Source organism: Podarcis tiliguerta (genome assembly GCF_965153285.1).
Source record: "Podarcis tiliguerta genome assembly, chromosome: 2".
Taxonomy (NCBI): domain Eukaryota; kingdom Metazoa; phylum Chordata; class Lepidosauria; order Squamata; family Lacertidae; genus Podarcis; species Podarcis tiliguerta.
In genome coordinates, this window is record NC_139535.1 from 96,054,101 (window position 1) to 96,076,907 (window position 22,807).

At 47.3% G+C, this 22,807-nt stretch overlaps 1 protein-coding gene across 12 annotated transcripts in view; it reads left to right on the plus strand.

The window, feature by feature from the left end:
- SDK2 (sidekick cell adhesion molecule 2) overlaps nt 1-22,807 on the plus strand; it is a 334,128-nt gene that overhangs the window by 279,957 nt on the left and 31,364 nt on the right. For all 12 annotated transcript variants that reach the window (XM_083427167.1, XM_083427172.1, XM_083427174.1 and 9 more), the window contains exons 19-33: nt 5,606-5,801; nt 6,185-6,283; nt 7,405-7,596; nt 10,160-10,281; nt 11,273-11,382; nt 12,562-12,712; nt 13,114-13,351; nt 13,527-13,642; nt 14,539-14,728; nt 15,599-15,697; nt 16,403-16,597; nt 19,598-19,799; nt 20,196-20,299; nt 21,443-21,513; nt 22,446-22,581. In XM_083427167.1, coding sequence (XP_083283293.1) covers nt 5,606-5,801; nt 6,185-6,283; nt 7,405-7,596; nt 10,160-10,281; nt 11,273-11,382; nt 12,562-12,712; nt 13,114-13,351; nt 13,527-13,642; nt 14,539-14,728; nt 15,599-15,697; nt 16,403-16,597; nt 19,598-19,799; nt 20,196-20,299; nt 21,443-21,513; nt 22,446-22,581 — 2,221 coding nt within the window. The remainder of the gene's footprint in view (nt 1-5,605; nt 5,802-6,184; nt 6,284-7,404; nt 7,597-10,159; nt 10,282-11,272; nt 11,383-12,561; nt 12,713-13,113; nt 13,352-13,526; nt 13,643-14,538; nt 14,729-15,598; nt 15,698-16,402; nt 16,598-19,597; nt 19,800-20,195; nt 20,300-21,442; nt 21,514-22,445; nt 22,582-22,807) is intronic.

Here is a 22,807-nt window from a genome sequence, read left to right on the forward strand (position 1 = left end):
TGATCCTCTTAGCTGACTGTTATTTCATAATCAGTCCATTTAAAACAAGATTCTACTTAATTCTTTTTTTATTAGAATGGTTATTATCATTGCTTCAAGCTTGTCTATTAAAATATATTTACTAAGATATTATACTTATAGGGGAGCCTCGGCTTGTTCGCTCAGTTCCGAATTGTAATTAATTCAAATTTGCATTAATTAAATTGAATTAAAACTTGTTTCTTAATCTACTCCAAAGAAGTTCAGGAATTTAATTGCTGCCAAACGAGATAACCAACGTTAAGAAGGATACTTAACATACTTATTAAATGCCACTTAGTATTTTTGATTAGTATTTTTGGAGGCCTAATTAGTATCTAATTAACTTGCTATAGGCTATCTCGCACTGTGCCAATTAAACACCCAAACATCCTTGAATGTAACACCACGACATAGTAGCTGATTATGCATTGTTATCAGTGTCAGTTAATCAGCCAGCTTGTGTTGAATATTGTTTTGGATGCATAAGTACATACACTTATTAAAACTCAGCTATTCCTTTCTCCTCCTCCCCACCCCTCTTTAATTGATACTTAATCAACACCAAATAAAAGAGAGGATATGAATGGAGCAATTTAAGCACTAGCTGTTACACCTAAACGCTCTCAGATTTATTTATTTTTCACAAATTGGTCTTACCTTTAACCCTTTATGGAGTAGCCCTCTTATCAGCCCTTGGCTTGATAGTCTTTATGTCTTCCATCTGAGACAAAGGCCGCCATTTTCATTTTAAAAATTAGCAACCACTTCTGGGCTGATCAGATTTTTTCCAATGAATCCGGGGACACTTCAACTTCCTACTAAATAGATGGATTTTGTCAGGGGACTTATTTGTAAATCTGGGGACTGTCCCCGGGAAATGGGGACGTCTGCTAACCTTACTGTGTAGGGGTTCCTTTAATGTCAAAGGAGAACACTCTTAATTTCTTGATGGTCAAGGAGCTATAAGACCCAAGCTGCTCTTGCTGGACAGGGCGAAAGGTAGGGATGCAAATCTCAGCCCTGCCCATTTCCTGACATCCCACAAGCTGCCACATCCTTCAGGCTGCAGTTTCACTTGGCCACTGTTTTGACAGGTGAAACAGGCAGGGCTGGCGGAAGACATTTTGGCAGCTGAGGTTAACCACAAAATGGCGCCACTTCTTTAAGGGAAGAAGGAGTGACTGAAGTTGTACATCAGGAGCAGGGAGAATAAAGATCTACATTGGGATCTTTTCACCCCATGGATCGTGCCCCCCAAGGCAGGCACCGCATCTTGCCTCCTGGGTGGGCCGGCCCTGGGAACAGCGAGTGTTGCACCAGCAGACTGACTCCTCACAGGCAGACCGGTGCAGGGACACCTCCACCCAGTGCAACCCTCCCTCCCGCAGCAAAGTGTAAAAGGGGTTCAGATTGCACCCGCAGTTTACAAATAGCGACTGCATTTTCCTGAGAAAGAGAAGGTAAAGCACAACCCTCAGTATTGGTTTATTCTTTGAGTATTTGTTTTGTTGTCCTGAACAATTTGGAGGAAGAAGGATATATGCAATGAATAAAAAGTGCAGCGCATGGTTTTTCTCTCACAGCCTCTCACTTTTGTGAGAGAGAAAACAGGTTCCAAACACCAAAAGTGAAAAATGACTGGTGGCAGAACCAAACAGCGTTTAAGCTGCTTTTTTAAAATCCTGGCTCCTTCCTCTTCTCCTTTAATTGGTTACCCACGTAGGCCAGCCTTTCAAATTCAGTCCCTTCCAGGTCTCCGAGGAAAGAAATCTCTCTCTGTGCATGGCCGACCCCCTAACCCTTCAGCACACACCTGTGCTTCAGAGAAACAATCAGCCGCCTTTAATCCCAGCAAGTTTCTCCCTTTATGTCTTTGAAGCGGCGCAGCCGAAGGGAAAAAAAAGATCAGAGGAGCTGAAAGCCATAGAAGAGGATGGTTAAAACCCCGTGTGGATCCCACGCTGCCCTTTTGAGTAATAGCGCAGTAGGGATTAAGGTCAGGATTGTTAAACATGCTTGGACAAGTCTAGGTCCAGCCCAAGCCACATGGTCACTACATGTATGTTCATCCGTCACCTGCCAGGGTGCTGATGTCTGTCAGGGATGAAGGGAGATGCCTTGGCCTCAAGAACCAAGTGCTTTCAGCCTACAAATACTCCATTTACAATATAGTTGAATGGAGCTAATCAGACCTTGGTCAGCTATAAGGTGCCCATACATTTGCACCTGTCTCACTGTTTCAGCTTCAGTCAGGATCACCCCAATATGCTACTTAGAAGAACCTTATTTTTTCGGCAGCGCCTACTCTGCCCGGTGAACAACAGAGGAGTGAAGGGAGGCAGACAGGTCTGGTATGCCCTGCCTGCTGCAGCTGGGCACCCTCTCTGGTGGGTGCCATTGCAGGCTGGCATTACCCAGACATGGGAAATCCCAGGGACTGTTTCCCAGGCAGAAAAGGAAGTCTCTGGGCGGAGCTTGCTGCCTGGGTAATTGGTCCCGCCCACTCGCCTCATAAGCGAATCACAAGTGGACATGGGCTCCCTACACCTCCAATATAGGCACTGTGGCTTGCTCTGCAAAAACTTTTTTTTTTTTGGATCTTTGCCTTTTGCTTTGGAGCATGTGGCTCACCATGAAACCAAGTCCAGAATACTTGCTATAGGGGGAAAGTAGGGAGGCAGAGCAAGGCCATCCATGCCCCAGAGGTGCGAATAGGTCCCTTAAGTTATACAGTGGTACATCGGGTTACAGACACTTCAGGTAACAGACTCCGCTAACCCAGAAATAGTACCTCGGGTTAAGAACTTTGCTGCAGGATGAGAATAGAAATCATGCTCTGGCGGCACGGCAACAGTGGGAGGCCCCATTAGCTAAAGTGGTACCTCAGGTTAAGAACAGTTTCAGGTTAAGAACGGACCTCCAGAACGAATTAAGTTCTTAACCCGAGGAACCACTGTATTAAGAATGGTGTGTCCTCAAAATCCTTACTCTGCACTGCATCCCACAAAAAAATAAAAGTGAAAAGCATGGCATAGCAGGTGACTGGAAGGACTTTAGTTGTTTAAAATATCTGTTCAGGACTAGAGACTAACATGGTTTTAGCGCTCGTTTTGCTGTTGGGCTATGCCGTACTGCTGGCACTAGACAACAAAATTATTGTCGGCAAATGAAAAGCAGCAGCTATTATGTACACAATTTATTAAACGCCTCGACAATGACACTGATTGTTGAGATGAATGCACCAACACTTGTGTTTACACCTTAGGGCTGCAGCACTAAGAATAGCAACTTGGATTACTGAACACAAAACGTCTATAAGAATCAATTGCTTCTTTCTTTCTTACTTGCACCCGCACCCCCAACCTATAATTTTATTTTATTTTGGTTTTTTATCCCTGAACTTGGGTAAAAAGAATGAGTGGGTCAGTTTCGCTTGGCAATTTCTTCCAGGCATTTGCTGTAATGACTATGTTGCTGGGGACATTTCGTAAACAAAGGATATAATAGCTCTTTGTCTTTCTTCCTTCAAGGGGAAAAAAGGAGCCAACCAAAAGAAGGAAAAAGCCACCTTGCAGAAATAATATTTCTGTTTACAGAACTTGCAATTTCATCCACATACCCTGTAGTTTTGCCTACCAGATACTAACCAGGGCAGAGCAATTCTGTACCCCGGTTGTGCAGGGGACGAGAATATGCCACTCGGGGGGAAATTCCAAAATGGTGGAAAAGAGCAAACACATCTCCCACCTAGAAGGGGTGTGTGTGTCAGTGATGACACCCACACACAGATGGTGCAAGTGAACACAGAGCACCCAAACGTCTCTGTATCACCACATGCACAAAACAATCCTGACCCCAGAGGCACAGGCAGCAACAATTCCACAACTCCGGTCCCTGGGCAATCCACCACACCATTCCTTTTCGGCCCATTTTGCAAAGCAGAGTCTCTGCAACACAGCAGCCCTATGGCTTCCCATGCAGAATATTTGCAGGCAGCACACAAAGTCCTCTGCAGTTATGGGTCCTTCCAGACTGTCACTGTTTTGGGATGGGATTCAATCTCATCACGGCAAGTTCTAGCTACATGGTTAAAGGATGTGAGGTGGTGGCGAATTGGCTCTCCTCTTGGGGAGGAAGGAAAGGTGGTTTCACCAGTATAATTGAGACGGTTTTCACATAAAGCAGTGGGAGAGGGAATATGAGAGACGGCTGCAGCAGTTGCACCTTGTAGCATGGTTAGGGTTGCCACATTATGAAGAGCAAAAAAGAGGACACATTTGCAGACTTCTACTTTTAACTGTGGATCGCTATGGCGACACTCATTTTACATACCCGTGAAAAAGAGGACATGTCCGGGTAAAAGAAGACATATGGCAACCCTAGACTGGCCCCTTTTCTTGCTTTCCTGTTTGAGGTGTTCTGTCCCGGACCAGAATGGAGTGGGGTTGGGGGAGTCCTGTATGTTTATGCCTGGAGTCCTGAGGCCGGAATACCCCTTAGGATTCTAGAAAGAGAAGTGTTAGCAGTGTGCCCAAGTTCTGCCCTGTTTGTGCAAAGTGCCCTTTCTCCCCATTCACCAGAGCTCCCCCCCTTTTTCTCTTTTTCTCTTTTTTTTTTTTTTTGAGCACCCATTTTGTGCTTGCAAAAAATTTGCACGGAAATTCCTTGCTTTTTATCAAGCACCCCCTTTGGTTGGTTTGCGTAGATTTTACACAGCATCTCCCAATGTTGCTATTACCCCACACTTTCCAGTGCATTTTCTCGATACTTTTCTTAACTCAAAAATTCCTCTCCCACCCCCACCCCTACTTTCTCCACCCCCTCACCCATTTTTTGGAAGCAGGTTTGTTGTACAAGAGAGTGCCAAATTGTGGCGATCGCACAGGGTCCCCGGACGTTTAATGGTCTATTGATCCCTGTGCCACCACTGTGCTTGCTTCCCCGCTGCCACCAACCCATTACTCTCTGGTAAAACACTGAGTCCAGACAGTTGTTAAAAGTGAACCAAAAAAACAAGTTTATTTTACAAACATTAACAAGTTTATGGTTTCTCAGATAATATTCCTGTCAGTATCTTAACTTTAGTTTCTTTACCAGCCTATACCTTCCTCATACCTTCTGACTGATTATCTCAACTGTTTGACTGACTCCTCTTAACAAATTCTCTCACTCTCTCACACCAGACTAGCCCAACCCACAGACTTATCTTCTCTGTCTCTTCTAACTCCAGACTGTCTTCTCAACAACTCTAACTCTCTAAAAAACCTCTGTGCTTAAACCTTATACACAGTTAACTCTGCCCCCTGGGTTCCCATTGCTTAGTCATTTTACAATGAGTTAACCCTTTCCTTATGAACCCTGTATGATGTCACACACCTAGGAGGGCAAACGCCACACAAATCTACTTTTAATTGTTCAACATAAATTTGCCGTTGCCCAAGTGAATCACACCACCAAAAGAGTGCTAATCTGGAGCTGGCCCCTGTGCAGAATATGGGTCCAGAAAGATAAAGCCCCATGCCATGTGGTCTGCCTTCACTTCCTCCTTTCTGAGCAACCATGATGTCGTTCATTTATTCCTCAGCTGATTGCCTGGGAACCGGCACAGGAAGAAGATATGACTGTAGTGACAGTGCGCCCTAACTTCCAAGACAATATCCATGTGGGATATATCCCAGGCCTCAAGAAGTTTACAGAGTATTTCACCTCGGTCCTGTGTTTCACCACACCAGGCGACGGACCCCGCAGCCCCCCGCAGCTGCTGCGCACCCATGAGGACGGTACGGCCTTTCCCTTTGGAGCGGGGCACGGGCGCAGCTCTTGGGTTCCTGTATGCCCATGACTATGGGTCCACATACCCCTAACTTTCCGGTCAACATGAGTTTAAAACGTCACCTTCCACCGTGGAAGTCTTGAGTCTGACACTGCCCTCAGTTGTAGAGCCCGACACGTCGTTGCTGAGACTGCAGTGATGCCCTTGAAGGCCCGGGGCTCCATCTTGACTGCGTCCACTGCAGTCACCCTTTCACCCAAACCCCAGAGGGGGCCCTGGGAAGAGTCAAGTGACCAGCAGCTTCCCTTTTTTGATTTCCTTGAGGAATTCTTATATGAAGCGTTTGTCCTGTTGTAACTTTCTGGGTGGTGGGGTTGTTTGTTTGGCTAGTTCCGGGTCCAGTGGGACACCTCAGCTTCAACGAGATCCTCGACACATCCCTGAAGGTCAGCTGGCAAGAGCCCCTGGAAAAGAATGGCATTCTGACAGGTAATAAATCTCTCCAGGTGGGGAGGAGATGGGTGGGGTGAGGGGGGAAGGGGTGATTAACTGGACCAGGGACCAGGGAGCCCACTTCTTCCTTGGTGCCAATGGAAAGAACTCAGGGCTTATACAGAATTCCTCTTGTCCCACTGCTTTGCCCTGGGGACAATTCGGGTTTTATCTGGAATGACGTTTGCTCCAGTTTAGAGCTTTGCTCCAGTTTAGAGCAGTTTAGAGTTTTCCCTGGGAAGGAGTGGGGCAAGGGGGGGAACCACTCCATAGCTCTAAACTGGAGCAAACGTCAATCCGGAGAAAACCCGAATTGCCTAGAAATTGTGGATCAAGTGGGAAACTGCTCAGACCCATTCTTTCTACTACCTAAGAGAACTTCTGTAGAGGAGATATGTATCCACTAGCCCTGTGAACTAACAGCCTGGAAGCCATCTTGATTTCAGCACGAGGAATAGTTTGGGAATTGGAACCAAGCATCACCTCTGTTTGCTTCAGGCCTCATGGAGCTTCCCTGGTGATAGATTTGGAATAGATTTTGAAGGATCCAACTCTATGTTAAGCATAAGGCATAGGGAGCAAGTTATCCTGATAACAGCGCATTGGGAATTTAGGTTCATCTCTTCCCTTTCCAAACATGATTGGGATGGAAATCACATCCTGACCCCTCTCCTCTCCACCCCGCTCCCAGATGTGTCCATGAAGCTTAGGTAAACCTCATTTTAGCATTAGTGAGAACTTTTGCTTTTTACTGAGCCCTGTTGCCACGTGGGCATGTATGTATGACTTCTCTCTCTGGGGAGAGAAGGCATTCTGCTCTCTTATGCTGTGATCAGAACAACAGTTCCCTCTCCACCTGATGCCTCTAATTAAGAAAGAAGAGAAGACATAATAGCATGCTATGCGTTAGCCATAATGTGTCATTCAGCCTCAGGAAGCTTAATGAACTAGTGGAAGCACTGAAGTAATATAAATTAGAATCCCCAAAGAACTGTTGGTGAGGCCTAAGTCTCTGGCTTAAGGCCACCAGATTTATTGGGCACGTTCTGTTTATGCCTTGGATTTCAAATGAATGTTGTGCAGTTCTACACATCTGTGTATGTTTTGGGCTCCTTCAGGCTACCGGATCTCCTGGGAAGAATACAACCGCACCAACACCCGTGTAACACACTACCTGCCCAACGTCACACTGGAATACCGCGTCACTGGCCTCACAGCCCTCACGACATACACCATTGAAGTGGCAGCCATGACCTCGAAAGGCCAGGGACAAGTTTCCTCCTCCACCATCTCCTCAGGAGTGCCTCCCGGTAAGTTTGACTTACGGACCCTGCCTTCAGCAGAGCACCACAGCCTAGGTCCCTGCAGAATGCTTCAGTTAGTAGTGGAAGTCCCAGATACAGATGATTTTTCCTTTTTTTTTTTACATCAGATGTACTGATACCCAGTTGAACCCTCTTTGAGACACTGATAAAGTGAAAATAGGTTATCTGGGCAGAGACCGCTACATAGTTGGACGTATGCATGATCATATTGAAAGCCCACTAATAATAAGAGCAGACACAAATCTCTTGAATAACCCAGTGTCTTTCCAGCTTTAGAAACACTACATCAAAGGGCAAATGGATTCACATAATAATGTATCATATTCAGAAATGTAGTGGCACACACTTCCCTGTGATTGTGTGAATATTTATGGGGAAGAGAGGTTGATTTATTGGTGGTGGTTGTTGTTTTCTCAGCATGAATGCCTCCCTTGTTCTGTTATAGTGGCAACGGTGCCCACCTGAGAGGTGCCAGAATGCCGGAACTGAGTTCCGGCAAGTTCCAGCTGAAAAAATGCCCTGCAAGGTTATTCTTGTGCTTTCCATAAACTGCGGCTTCTTCCTTGTGTAGAAAGACTTGTCCTAAATCAGTACTCCTGTCTTTGCTTTGTTTACCTGTGCTGCGAACCCCGGCATCTCACAGCCACATTTCATGTTTCATTGGCTAGCAGCACCTGCTATGGGGGAAAAAGTCTCTCTGAGATTTTGACATCTTGCAAGGCCAATTTGCCCCTTAAACATGGAATCAGACTTGAAGGATGAAGCAACAGAAGGAGCTGTTGACTTGGGATAAGTGGCCATTATGCCTGTTTTCATGAAGAATTTCCATCTATACCCCATGTAAGCTCTTAGCTCGGCCTTTGAGGGACTTCAGGTTGAGACACTGAGCAACAGACCTTTCGCTGCGGTGATCCTTCAAGACTGAGGATGCAACTACAGGCACCAGCCCAAACCTTATAATTCTGTCTCTGTATATTTCTGCCGTTTTCCTAACCTTCAGGCAGCAAGCCATATCTAAGGTATTAGGAGCATTAATAGAGAGGGACTGCCTTTTACTAAGAATGAATCTACATCTAGTTGTTTCAAGCCCTCATGAGCAGAATTTTAAAAACGCTCTTTCGTGAAGAGATAAGTTGTCGGTATTTGATTTAATTCAGTTTGTCTGTGCGAACTTTGACTTTGCCAATCCCAATTAGCTTCAATATTTGTTCTCTTGAGTAATTCAATTAATTCAAGTGTGGGCCTCCTTCATGCGGGCAGATAGCATGGCCCCCACAATCTGACAACAACCAACCACTCACAAGCTTCAGAGTTATTAAATTAACAAACATCGGAGTAATGAATATGAAATTACAGAAAGCGCTGACAGCTCCCCTTGTGACCTTCATGAGATGGGAGTTTTAAATTTGATGAATATTTGAATCACTTCAAATATTTGTTTGAGGCCTGCACTTTTGTCAGACCTAATCCAAGGATGCCACAGTCTTATAATGCATCATAATAAGGCACCATGTTGGCCACCAATGATCCTCTTGTTCTTCAGTTCCTGTTCTTTAATGTGCATTTTGGATGGGCATGGCATTATTTAGTTTATCCCATGCAACAATTAGTTGTCATTTAGACCTTTGTGCCTAGGGAAGAAGACCAATACCTTTAGAAGCACACAGTGTAACAAATCCACAATGGTTGCTTCTGCCAATGCAAAGCATTTTCAGCAATACAGGCTGGTTGGAGCGAAAGAGAAAGATTCTTAGCCTTGACCTTCCCCTCTCCTCCTGTTGGATTGCCACACTTGACGTTGTTGAGGGTAAACACTCCTGGGGGGACGGCAGACCCCCGTACCCTACCCAGTAGGCACATCTCTGGAATGGCACGTCCCTTCACTCCAGAGTGCCCCTCTGCGACACTTCTCATATGAAAACTGGACACAAGTCTTCTGGCATCACACAGCAAGAAGATAGAAACATCTGTAGATCTAAACTACGTTTTATTCACAATATATACAGAGAATCCATAATCACGTCTGTGCCTTCCAAACTTTGGCAGAAAAAAAAGCATACAGCAAAAGCAAAAGTACAGTCCAATAACACTCTCAGACAGAAGAGATAAGACAGTCTTCCGTTCCCACACTCTTCTCAGACATCTCATGTGACTTATACTAATCACACTAGCCAGCATCGGCTTACGTAAAATCCTAACAGACGTTGATGGATATTTGCCCTTCAACTATAGTGTTTGGCACATGTAGCTTCTTTAATCTGTATTGGTTGCCTTTTTTCCATCCTAAAGATCTTTTTGGTTCACTGCATCTCAGTCCCCATCACAACTGCCACCAGCAGCTCATAGCATACTACAGTTTCAACTTTGCATAATCAAGTGGTGCTTTCTCCTGCTCTGGCTTGTTAGATGGAGAGTTCTTCTTCAGTGCAGGATATGGCCACTGTGTGCTGCCATCATCCTGAGAAGGACAAAGAACGGCTGAGCCAATGCCTATAATCCATGGGCTGTAGATATTCAAGTTCCGTCTTTGCTTTCTCTTTGCCTTCAGAGCTCCCTGGAGCCCCCTCGAACCTGGGCATCTCCAACATTGGTCCCCGCTCAGTCACACTTCAGTTCCGTCCTGGTTACGATGGCAAGACATCCATTTCCAGGTGGCAAGTGGAGGCTCAGGTAAGCCATTGGAAAGGGACACATCTGATGGTAGGAGAAGCCAGCAGCAGAGGAAGTTCTCTCATTCCTTTTCTTCTTTTTAGCCCTTAGGATAGCAACTGTTGTATTAAAGTTAAAGAAGCATCTCTGCCATCAGGAGCCACGTAAACTCAGTGGCAGGGAGCCAACATCCTCCACTGAGAATACGATTAATATGTTAATTTTGCATTCATTGACTTTGCTTAATTTCAGGCATCTGTGGGGTGGGGGGGGGAATTGCAGTAGCAGAAGGCAGGAGGAAGGGAGGAGCATGGCAGTTTGGATACAGAGAGAAGAGTGTGTCAAATAACAGGAAACATGAGCTATAAGCAGGACTGTGTATTGTGCGTAATCCACAATCTTATTTGAGAAGCACATCATTTGATACTTAAATATAATTGATATCCTGAAAATTTCTCCTGTTTTCTTAAAATAGTTTATAATCTTTGCTGCAAAAAGAGCTTTGCAGTAAGTATATGAGAAATGTCTAGTGAAATCTCACAAACTAAGAGAAGGCGGAGGTTCAGGGCCAGCCCATCCATGAGGTAGACTGAGGCAACCACCCCTGGTGGCAAAATCCAATCAGGTGCACCCCCTCTACTGCCATCAGAGAAGTGGCTGCATCGACTTCTGGGTTCTGGCAAGATCTCACAAGAGCCTTGCATGATCTTCCCGAGAACCTGGTAAGTGAGGCTTCAGCGGGTGTGGGCGGTGAGCTGGCTGGGCAGCCCCTTCCCATTTCACCTCAGATGGCAAAATAGGATGGGCTGCCCCTGTGGAGGTTATTTTTACTGATGGTGTAAACACATCAGGCAAAAAGTGTCCTGCTCTTCAGTCTCTGACAACACAAACCAAACTCTACAGTTTTAGCTAATACATTTTACACTGTCAGGGAGCAGAGAAACTGGCTGTACTATATGCAACGATGATGCTGACCCAGTCCTGCTCAATATCTTGTTTGCCCTTTCCCTAGGTGGGTCAGATTGGTGAGAGCGAGGAGTGGACCCTCATCCACCAGCTGTCTAATGAGCCAGATGCCCGCTCCATGGAGGTGCCCAACCTCAATCCCTACACATACTACAGGTGAGTGCTGCTTTTGGGGGAGATTGAAAGGATGGTTGAGCATGCATAAAAACATAAGGGCCTTGCTGGATCAGAGTAAAGATCCATCTAGTTCGGCATCCTGCTTTCCATAATGTCCAACCAGGTGCTTCCAGGAAGCCCAGAAAACAACAACCTCTCACTAGTCCTCTGTAACAACTCAGATTCAGAGGCATCCTGCTGTCAGGGATTGGTTGGACACAGAGGAATGGTGGGAGGAACCAGCTGGAGAACTCGCAGAGCCTGGGGGTTGGTGGTGGGATGACAATGAGTGGTTAGAGAGAGAAGAGGGAGAAGACTGGGAGGAGGTGTCGGAAGCTGAAGAGGTAAAAGGCATCATGAGAAGGAGCTCAAAAGACAGGAAAGCAAAGGGGAACCCGGCCCCAAATCTCTTGTGACACTCTCATCTGCTAGTATTAGAAAGCTAAAGCCGGGAGGGTTGTGGTCTGGCTAAAACTGGGGAATGAGAAGGGATGAGGCTTGTGGGTGTCATTAAGGACCTTCTACCGTTTCCCTCAAAATTAATGCATTAGCAAATAGGGACGCGGGTGGCGTTGTGGGTTAAACCACAGAGCCTAGGGCTTACCTATCAGAAGGTCGGCAGTTCGAATCCCTGCGACGGGGTGAGCTCCCGTTGCTCGGTCCCTGTTCCTGCCAACCTAGCAGTTCAAAAGCACGTCAAAGTACAAGTGGATAAATAGGTGGGAAGGTAAACGGCGTTTCCGTGCGCTGCTCTGGTTCGTTAGAAGCGGCTTAGTCATGCTGGCCATATGACCCGGAAGCTGTACGCCGGCTCCCTTGGCCAGTAAAGCGAGATTAGCGTCGCAAACCCAGAGTGGGCCACGACTGGACCTAATGGTCAGGGGTCCCTTTGCTTTTACTTAATAAGATAAAAGGAAAGGAGTGTAATGCCAGCCTAATTAAGCCATGTTTGTATGTCATCAGAGAGTGTGACAACACACCCAGTAGCTCTCCTGTTGGCAGTGCAAGGAAGAGAAAGGAGCCAATGCAGGCCTCTCAGGGCATGCAAATGGGGGTGTTCAAAGTCCTATTTTTGTGTGTGTGTGTGTGTGCGCGCGCGTGTGTGTTAGGCAGGGTGGGTGATTCCTCTGCCACCTTGCAGTTCCTTCCAACACTAATCCATTTCCTCTCTCCTCCCAGCTTCCGCATGCGACAAGTGAACATAGTCGGCACCAGCCCACCCAGCCTGCCTTCCCGCAGGATCCAGACATTGCAGGCCCCACCTGATGTATCTCCTGCCAATATTACACTGCGGACAGCCAGTGAAACCAGTCTCTGGCTGAGATGGATGGTGAGCAGTAGCTCAGAAAGGCACTAGGCCTCGTCATTGTTTCTGGAGGGAGGGCGGGACAGGGTTAATGCCACCAAATTCTGCGCTAAGCCAAACTTTAGTGGTGGAATTCTGCTTCAATCTGTGGTGCAATCACCTCAAATCAGAACTGAAGTTTGCTTTAAAAGAGTTTTCAGGAGTTCTAGCCCATGCCATTTAGATGCATGTTATTTGTGCACAGAGGGCAAGGAGATAGGAATTGGGTGTTGGGAGGGTGCCGCCTACAAGGTCTGGTATGGTCTCTGTCCAATTCCATTGAGGCAGAGGATTGCACTCAAACAGTATGGGATTTGGTTTTTTCATGCGAGGATTCTGGAAAGGACTCAGCTTCAGGCCAACAACGACGCTCCCTTTCTTTCCAGCCTCTGCCAGAGACGGAGTACAACGGCAGCCCTGAGTCAGTGGGCTACCGGTTGCGCTACTCACGCCTAGACGGGCGTGGCCGCACACTGGCCAACACTATCCATGACCGTGTGGAGCGTGAGTTCACCATTGAAGACCTGGAAGAATGGACGGAGTACCGTGTGCAGGTGCAGGCTTTCAATGCCATCGGGCCCGGGCCGTGGAGCCAGACCGTGGTGGGGAGAACCCGAGAGTCAGGTACCTTCTCCACCAGGCCCCTGAGACAGTCTGGGCAGGCCTCCCATGGTCGGTCTGGAACTCTGAACATGGGTCTTGGGGCTCTGCCATGGTGACCTGCCTCTCGCAGAGCCATCTCAGAGAAGCTCATTGGTGAAGCACTGACTCCCCTCGGTTCTTCTCTTTGTGCGTGCAGTGCCTTCATCTGGACCCACCAACATATCAGCTTTGGCAACCACCTCTACCTCTATGCTGGTGCGATGGAATGACATCCCAGAGGCTGACCGAAACGGCCTGGTTCTGGGCTACAAGGTGGGTGTGGGGAATGCAGTGAAATGCATTTTCTCTTGTCTCACCTTCCCGCTCACTAAAATCTGCCGGTCCCTCATCAGTCCCAGCCTGAAGCCCCTTCTTATCATTCCAGAGCTAGTCTCCTTGTCTTCCTCAGCGGCCTGGCCCATTGGTCTCTACCTGCAGGCCCCCACTGTCACAGGCCTCAGCTAGGCCCTTCTTTCCCAACCCACAGCTTACTATGATCCTGTGAACCTGCTCACCAACTCTGCCTCTGCCATTGTCAGTCAGTCTCTCGACTGGTGTTGGGCTGAGCTGTTTGGCCCAGACTTTCTCAACATTTTGAGGGCGGGGCAAGCTTCTTTGGGGAGGGGGCTCCCTGCGTTAACTGCCATGCCAAGCAATATCTGGTACTTCTAATATAGGTAAAGGTAAAGGGACCCCTGACTGTTACGTCCAGTTGTGACCGACTCTGGGGTTGCAGCTCTCATCTCGCTTTATTGGCCTAGGGAGCCGGCATACAGCTTCCAGGTCATGTGGCCAGCATGACTAAGCCGTTTCTGGTGAACCAGAGCAGCACACAGAAATGCCATTTACCTTCCCACCGGAGTGGTACCTATTTACTTGCACTTTGACGTGCTTTTGAACTGCTAGGTTGGCAGAAGCTGGGACCGAGCAACAGGAGCTCACCCTGTCGTGAGGATTCAAACCGCCGACCTTCTGATCGGCAAGCCCTAGGCTCTGTGGCTTCTAACATACAGCAGCCCAATGCTGGTCATCCAAGCTACATGCTCTGTGTAGATATGTCTGTAACATGGCAGCACAATGCAGCTTTTTTCCACTTGTTGAAGGCCGCAGTGTTCATTTGAGCCGCTGTCTCTTCCTTCCCTCCATGGTTTGTCCCTGTTCTCTTCTAGGTCATGTATAAAGAGAAGGACTCGGACACAAGGGCTCAGTTCTGGTTGGTGGAGGGCAACGCTTCACGGAGTGCCCAGCTCACAGCTTTGGGCAAGTATGTTCTGTATGAGATCCGAGTGCTGGCTTTCACCCGCATTGGCGATGGTGTGCCCAGCAATCCGCCCATCCTGGAACGGACACTCGATGACGGTAGGTGTCCCAACAGCAACCCATATGGTGGAAGGAAAGCTTAACTCTGGGAGAGAAGGGATGGGGAAAACAGGGTGGTCTGTGAGATATTCAGAGTCCTTGGAAAGCAAATGAAAAAGAAAGGCTAAGGCTTATAGCACATACCATTTGAGGACAAATTCAGTCCTGTACATCATGAAAAGCCAGGGAGCCTGTGGCACAGTGGGTCAGTGCGTCTGGCTGTTAACCAGAAGGTTGGTGGTTCGAGCCCACCCAGGGATGGCTGCAGGCAGAATTCCTGCACTGGCGGGGGGTTGGTCTAATTGAGCCTCAGGGTCCCTTCCAGCTGGATGATTCTATGATTGTATGGAGTTCTAATAGCATTTGCTGTAATAATAATAATACTTGGCATTTGTAGACTGCTTTCAGGTGCTTAGAGTATGTCGTGTACTTAATTTTGTTTCAGTCCTTACAACGAACTTGTACATTAGATTAGTATTACTGCCCTCATATTGCAGGGAGGGTGTTAAGGCTTCATGGAAAAGCCAAGATTTGAACCAATTACCTCCTCGATTGGTAGTGCTATGTTTTAGCCATGATACTAGATGTGTACACCGCAGTGGTGATTACTTTAAAGTCATGACATTGCAAGATTAGCAGCTCCATGTCCCTAAACACAGTCCCAGTCTTCAAATAATAGACCAGGGAGTGTCACCTTAAGCGTAGCATATGTTTATCTGTGTGTGTGTGTGTGTGTGTGTGTGTGTGTTTGCACCCTGTGGCTATGTATGTATTTGCATTAAAAGTCTGTTCTCTGGCTAGGTGCACGGAAATGTATGTGTTCCTTCTAAACTTCATCTGTGCACCCCTCCCTGTCTTCCTGTGTTATAGTACCTGGGCCCCCAGTGGGCATTCTCTTCCCTGAAGTAAGAACAACTTCTGTACGGCTAATCTGGCAGCCACCTGCTGCTCCCAATGGCATCATTCTGGGTAAGCAGGCAACCCCTACGTACCATGGAGATTGTAGACCAGAGTGGCTTAAGCAACACCCTCCCAACCCAACTTTTGACTACAGTTCTCAATGTCAGTTCAGTGCCACTAGAGCAGACATGGCCAAACTTGGTTCTCCAGATGTTTTGGGACTACGACTCCCATCATCCATAGTTAACAGGGATGATGGGAATTGTAGTCCCAAAACATCTGGAGGGCCAAGTTTGGCCATGCCTGCACTAGAGCCGGCCCACCCATGAGGCGGGATGAAGCAGCTGCCTCAGGTGACAGAAACACAGGAGAGAAGCCCTTGAGCAGAAGCGCTTGCAAATCCTCGCCGCTGAGTGGGAAGGGACATTTGGCAAGAGGAGAAGCCCTTGCCAAATTACCACAGACACCTAGCAGGGTGGTAAGGCTTTGCAAGGGCTTTTCCTTGGAGGGAAGCCCTTGCAGAGCCTAAACCGCCCCCCCCCCAATTATGGGGGCAACCGCAGGACCTTTTTGCCTCCAGTGCTTGAAACATCTTGGGCCAACCTTGAATGGAGAGGATAAGGAAACCAGCCCACCGCGCCAGCCATGTGTAACCTCTCCTAAAACCATTTCCATGGTTCTGGTCTACTTCCTCCTGGACTAAAGTCGGGATATGGGGATTGTGTCCTCTCCCCGATAATTTCCTGTTTGGGTTTGTCTTCCTCTTGCATGCAGCCTACCAGATCACTCACCGCCTCAACACCACCACCGCCAATTCTGCCAGCGTGGAAGTTCTCAACCCCAGCGCGAGGCAGTTTACTGCTACTGGTCTCAGACCCGAGTCGACCTATCTTTTCCGTATCACAGCACAGACCCGGAAGGGCTGGGGTGAGGCAGCAGAAGCGCTGGTGGTGACTACAGAGAAGAGAGGTAATTTTTTTCCAGGAAGGGACACAATGCCTGGAATTGGGAGGAAAGCTCTAAAATGCATGCTTTGCATCAAGGCCAGCGTGGTTGAGCACACAAAATTGCAGACACCGAATGCCGATAGAAAAAGTAGAATTCTATACGGCCTATATTGCCTAGGACCCTCGTACCTACGGGACCGCCTCTCCTGTTATGTCCCACAGAGGACCTTACGGTCTTCAAATAAAAACATCTTGGAGATCTCAGGCCGCAGGGAGGTTAGGCTGGCCTCAACCAAAGCCAGGGTTTTTTTGGCCATGGCCCCAATCTGGTGAAACGCTCTGTCACAAGAGACTAGTGCCCTGCGGGACTTGACATCTTTCTGCAGGGCTTCAAGACAGAGCTGTTCCACCAGGCCTTTGGCCAGGGCACAGTCTGACCCCCTCCTTCGGTAATCCTCACAGAACTCTAGCCCAATGGTTGCCATTAATTTGATTTTGAATTGATTTTAGAATGAATTGATTTTAGAATGCATTTCAATTAATTGATTGTGATTTTATGTAAACTGTATTACTTTTATTGTTGTTAGCCGCTCTGAGCCCGGCTTCGGTTGGGGAGGGCGGGATATAAATAAATTATTATTATTATTATTTCTGGACTCTTCCACTTCACATGTTAAGTGGCGGTACCATATTTTTAGTACTTATCCATATGATTTTTAAAGAAAGCTTACTGCATGGTTACCTAGCACACCAAGCTGATGCACTAGTTTTCTAGATACAGGGTGGTTCTTTTATGATGGAGCATAAAAAATATGGAATGTGCACTCATAGTATGAAGTAGTTCTGTCAGAATTGCACCCCCTCAGGCCTTTACTCTTTGTGATATGCAGTCATGTGTGTCTCTAGTTGTTGTTTTTTTTGGGGGGGGGAGGGGGGTCTTAATTGTCTTTTGATGCTGCCAGGTTTGAGGAGAGGAATGGCTGAGAGCACCTCCTTTCGGCCATTTTCCACTCAAAATTGCTCCGCCCACACCCCACAGCTCCTTTTCTTCCTGAGATACAGCTACGTTCATTCCCCGCCCCCCCACCTCAGTGAGTGGGAAAATAAGTTGGGGGGGATTTTGAATGAAAGAACACCTGGACAGAAACGGTTAAGCATACAGCTGTTCATCTGCTTCGACTTGCAGACTTCCGAAGCTCCTTTCGGATTAAATAAGTTCCATTCCACACCTGGTTTGGGCCTCAGGCTTCTAACTCATTCGGCGAAATATGTTGGCCTTAAGCTAATGCACTTTCCTGATATAAAAAGGAGGTTGGTCTGTAGTGGATCTACATGGATTTTAGATTCTCAAGCTACAGCTGGATGGGAAAGCCTTTTTGTTTGCTGCAGACTTGGATTTCACAAAACTGGAAAAGCAACGTTCTGTAGGCTCACCAGAGATCCACAATGCACATCATCTGGGGTTTGTTTGTTTTTAATTGGAAGTGTCATTTGTGTATAAATAATTGAATGGTTCATTAGGGCATTCCTGACCATTTTTTATAATATAGAGAAACTAGGGAGGCTCCTCCCAGAGGCGCCAACTTGCGCCGAAGATTGGGGGGGGTCGTGTTTCAGGAGGAGGAGGGGCGGAGCCAAATTCAGTGACTGTGGCTCCTCCTCTCTTGTGCTCTGCCCCCTTCCATGGCAGGAGGAAGAGAAACAGGCCACTGAAGCAGTTCTCAGCTCTGCACTATGCCTCCTCCGTCCCCTGACGATAAGGAACATTGGGGAGCCAAAAGAGCTTGGCCCTCTGGAGTTAGTGCCCATCACTCCCCCTTTGCACTCATATAGTATGATTATGAGTGCTGCATAGAATGCGATGGTTCATGTGTCAAAAAGGCACCCATTGGCTAGAGTCCATAATACAACCCTCTACCAACCCCATGCTGTTTTGTGATTTTTTAAAAAAAGTTTTTTTATTTTATACACCTCTGCTTTTTACTACTTGAGTCACTATATCTCTCAGGCACAGGATTTTAAGGCCTCTGTTAAAAACACCATAAAAAGGTAAAGGTACCCATGACCGTTAGGTCCAGTCATGGACAACTCTGGAGTTGCGCACTCATATCGCTCTATAGGCCGAGGGAGCTGGCATTTGTCTGCAGACAGCTTCCAGGTCATGTGGCCAGCATGACTAAGCCTCTTCTGGCAAACCAGAGCAGCGCACGGAAACGCCATTTACCTTCCCACCAGAGTGGTAGCTATTTATCTCCTTGCACTTTGACATGCTTTTGAACTGCTAGGTGGGCAGGAGCTGGGACCGAACAACGCGCACCCACCCCGTCACGGGGATTCGAACTGCCGACCTTCCAATCGGCAAGCCCTAGGCTCTGTGGTTTAGACCACAGCGCCACCCACAAAAACACTACCAAATACCAAAAAGAGGTCTCTCATCATCAGCCCATGAATGAAATCCACCCCACCCCCCAATCTTATGCTTCTATGGGGCTATTTGAAGCTTATGTACTTCTCCAGGAGCAAACCCCCCCCCCCCCCGCCTCCCAAAGAATCAGAAAACAAGCAGAAAGATAGTCAGGACTCAGGAGTGGTTATCTAACCCTGTCGCTTTCGTTGAATTGAAATATCACATTACTTTTCTGTTTAAAGAAGCCCATGAGAGCATCACATTAAAATACAGATGGTTTCTCCTTTTTGATCATGGGGGTCGGGGAGAAGCACTTTTAAAAAGGAGAAGAGAATATGATTCTTGGGAACCCAATGAACACTCCGGGTCTCATGCTGGAGCTCAGCTTCTCTGGTTTGTAAACTAACAAGTGTTGTGTTAACTCAGTATAGGTTAGAGTCAGATAGGGAAGGTATTGCCTAGATCTGATGTGCAAATTCAAGCTGATATTAAACTCTCTTCAAGGTGATGGATGGGGGATTTTCATATTTGTCCTTAAACCTATACTGTCACTGCCATGTCTATTTTCACCCCATGTTTCCAGCCTTCAGTGATCTGTACCCCTCTTGCCCCCAGACCGTCCCCAACCTCCCAGCAAGCCAGTTGTGTTGCAGGAAGATGTCAAGTCAAGAAGTGTACTATTGTCCTGGGAGCCAGGCAGTGATGGGCTCTCACCTGTCCGGTATTACACTGTACAAACACGGGAACTTCCTGATGGGAAATGGGTGCTGCATTCTGCCTCCGTGAACCACAACACCACATCCTTCATAGTCAACAGGTGAGACATCAACGGGTAGAATGAAAGGAGACGTTTATTTGGAAAAGAAGGTGGCATTGACAAGGACGACTGTTATGTGAGAGGAACTGGAGCAAATCTTCCAGTCACAGAGCTGTCCTCAGATTCCCACCTGTCCAAACTGAAATTTCCTGCCTGAGTGGTATTGAGTCTGGAATCAAGGCTAGCCATTAGAATCAAGGCTAGCCATTGAGTCTGGAATCAAGGCTAGCCATTAGTATTAAGATAGCTTTTCTGGGAATGAGCTTGTTAGTCTCAAGGTAGAATGTGTTAAAAATCAGTGGCTTGGCAGGCAGAATACAGCAAGACCTGTACATCTGTTTGCATCTTGTGGTTTTCTTCCAAAAACAAGCCAAGTACCATGTGCTCCCTTTGCAGGCTGAAACCCTTCACTACCTACAAATTCCGGGTCAAGGCAACCAATGATATTGGTGACAGCGAATACAGTGAAGAATCAGAGTCACTCACCACACTACAGGCTGGTATGTGAATGCATTAAATCATGAGTTACTTTAGAACGAGACGCTTTCCTCTTCCAGTTATAGGAGCAGAAGTTCTCATGCAAGTGAAACCATTACAGTGTACATGGTTAGAGTGGTTACCTCTTCCAGTCTACCTGGAGCAGTGCTGTTTCAGCTGTTCACACCTGCATCCAGATCACAAAAACAGAACCAGGAAAGAGTTTGAACCTAGTCAAACCTCTGCAGTCACCTGTCTTCATCCTCAACCACCTCCCTCCCTCTTGCACATCTAGCTTTGCATGTCCTTTCATTATGGGCCAATCTCTTCTATGCATTGCAGGTTGCCTAAAGTGGCCCTGATGCTGTTAGAACAGAGGAGGAGAGTTTGGGCTGCAGCTGAGGCTGGCTGCTGTGGACTGCAAAACCAGTGTTGTGACAGACACCTTGGGGTTGGGGAAACTAGTCGATGGGAAAGGTTGGGGGTAATTTTGAAGAGCGGTAATAGGGACATGAAAGCATCATAGAGCAGTGTCTGTAGAGAAAACGGGAGTTGATGCAAGAAAATGAATACAGTGGTACCTTGGTAGTCAAACGGCCTGGCTCCCAAACAAATCGGCTCCCGGATGCTGCGAACCCAGAATTGTGTGTTCCAGTTTGCAAACGTTTTTTGGAAGCCAAACTTCCAACGTGGCTTACACAGCCTCCAATTGAGTGCAGGAAGTTCCTTCAGCCAATTGGAAGCTGCGCCTTGGTTTCTGAACGGTTTTGGGAGTCAAACAGACTCCCAGAACAGATTGAGAACCAAGGTACCACTGTAATTCAAGGAAACAAATAGTCCTAAAGGGGATAGGGAGGGGGCAATGATGGGCACAGCAGATTGTACAGAGGGCAAAGGACACCCAGTACCAACTGGACCCAAGATATTCCACATCATGGAAATGTTCTGTCATCAAAAACCATTGTCTCCCTGCTTCGGAATTGCAAAATCCACCAATAATCTGTAAAATGGTAACCAGTTTGGGCCTTTACCACCAATGGCAAGTTGTCAGCTGAGTGTAACAAGTAGCCTGCCATTTCTCAGGGCTCTGTGTCTCATGAAGACAAGCAAGAACAGCTTGGATCTTCTTGCATTTGACTCATATATATTTTTTCCTCTTCCCTCAGCCCCAGAGGAAGCTCCCACTATCTTGTCAGTGACCCCACACACCACCACATCTGTACTGATCCGCTGGCAGGTAAGGTGATGTACCTTTTCTTTCTCCCCCATTGGAACTTGATCAGTAGGAGAACTGGAATGTTCAGGAGTTCTCGCTGTCTTGGGGAAAAGCTTCCGACCAATGAAACATGACTGTGCTGCGCAGTGGTTCTGGGTGGCATTCTAAGCTTATTTCTGATGGCCAGCAAATCTGGTAGTGTCTCTGTCTTGAGCAGGCATAGACAAACTCGGCCCTCCAGATGTTTTGGGACTAAAACTCCCATTATCCCTGACCACTGGTCCTGTTAGCTAGGGATGATGGGAGTTGTAGTCCCAAACCATCTGGAAGGGAGAGTTTGCCTATACCTGGTCTTGAGCATGGTCTTAGAAAGTTGAGTTTGAAAACGGTCATAAGATTTGCAACCATGTCTATTATGCACAGATATATACCTAGTTTCCACACTTTAACCCCAGCTCAGCATTCTTTATTCCACCCACAAAAGAAGGTTTTGCTGTCAAAATGGGACAGGTGACTTTGGTGATGAAACTGTGGACTCTGTTGAGTTTGCTTGTGTGTTGCAGCAAGGGGGTGGTGGAAGGCTATGGAGGATCTGAAAAGTGGGAAACAGAAATGTTTAACCAAACCAGTGTGAAATATTGGCTTGAGGTAGGCATCAGTAGTTTGGCTAGTACACCCAACCCATCCATTCCTCAAGGCAAAGATGCTGAGGTGCCTTTTGCCGGTCTCCAGTGATGCTTCCCTCCTGGCAATGACAGGGAAGGGAAGCCCTGGCATTTCAGCACCACTTCCAGCTTTTGACTGGGCAATGGGAGGTGACAGTATTAGAAAGCAGGTATAATATGGGACAGAATCCTTTTGTTGGAAGCCGGTTTCGCAAGTGTCAGCTGTGCAAGGGGAAGCAAATATTGTTTGTGAGACCCTCGTTGATTTATTTGTTTCTCCTTCCATAGGCTCCATCTGAGGACAGAATCAATGGCATCTTGCTGGGTTTTCGCATCCGCTACCGGGAGCTGGCATACGAAGGGGCGCGAGGATTCACTGCACGCAGTATCGGTAATCCCAGTGCAAAATGGGCAGAACTCACCTGTGAGTATGCTTGTGAGCAGCAAGGGTTCTGGGAAGTGGAGAAAGTGAGAATTTAGCCAACGTCTGCCCCTGCCAGTGTGGTGTAGTGGTTAAGAGCGGTAGACTCGTAATCTGGGGAACCGGGTTCGCGTCTCCGCTCCTCCACATGCAGCTGCTGGGTGACCTTGGGCCAGTCACACTTCTCTGAAGTCTCTCAGCCCCACTCACCTCACAGAGTGTTTGTTGT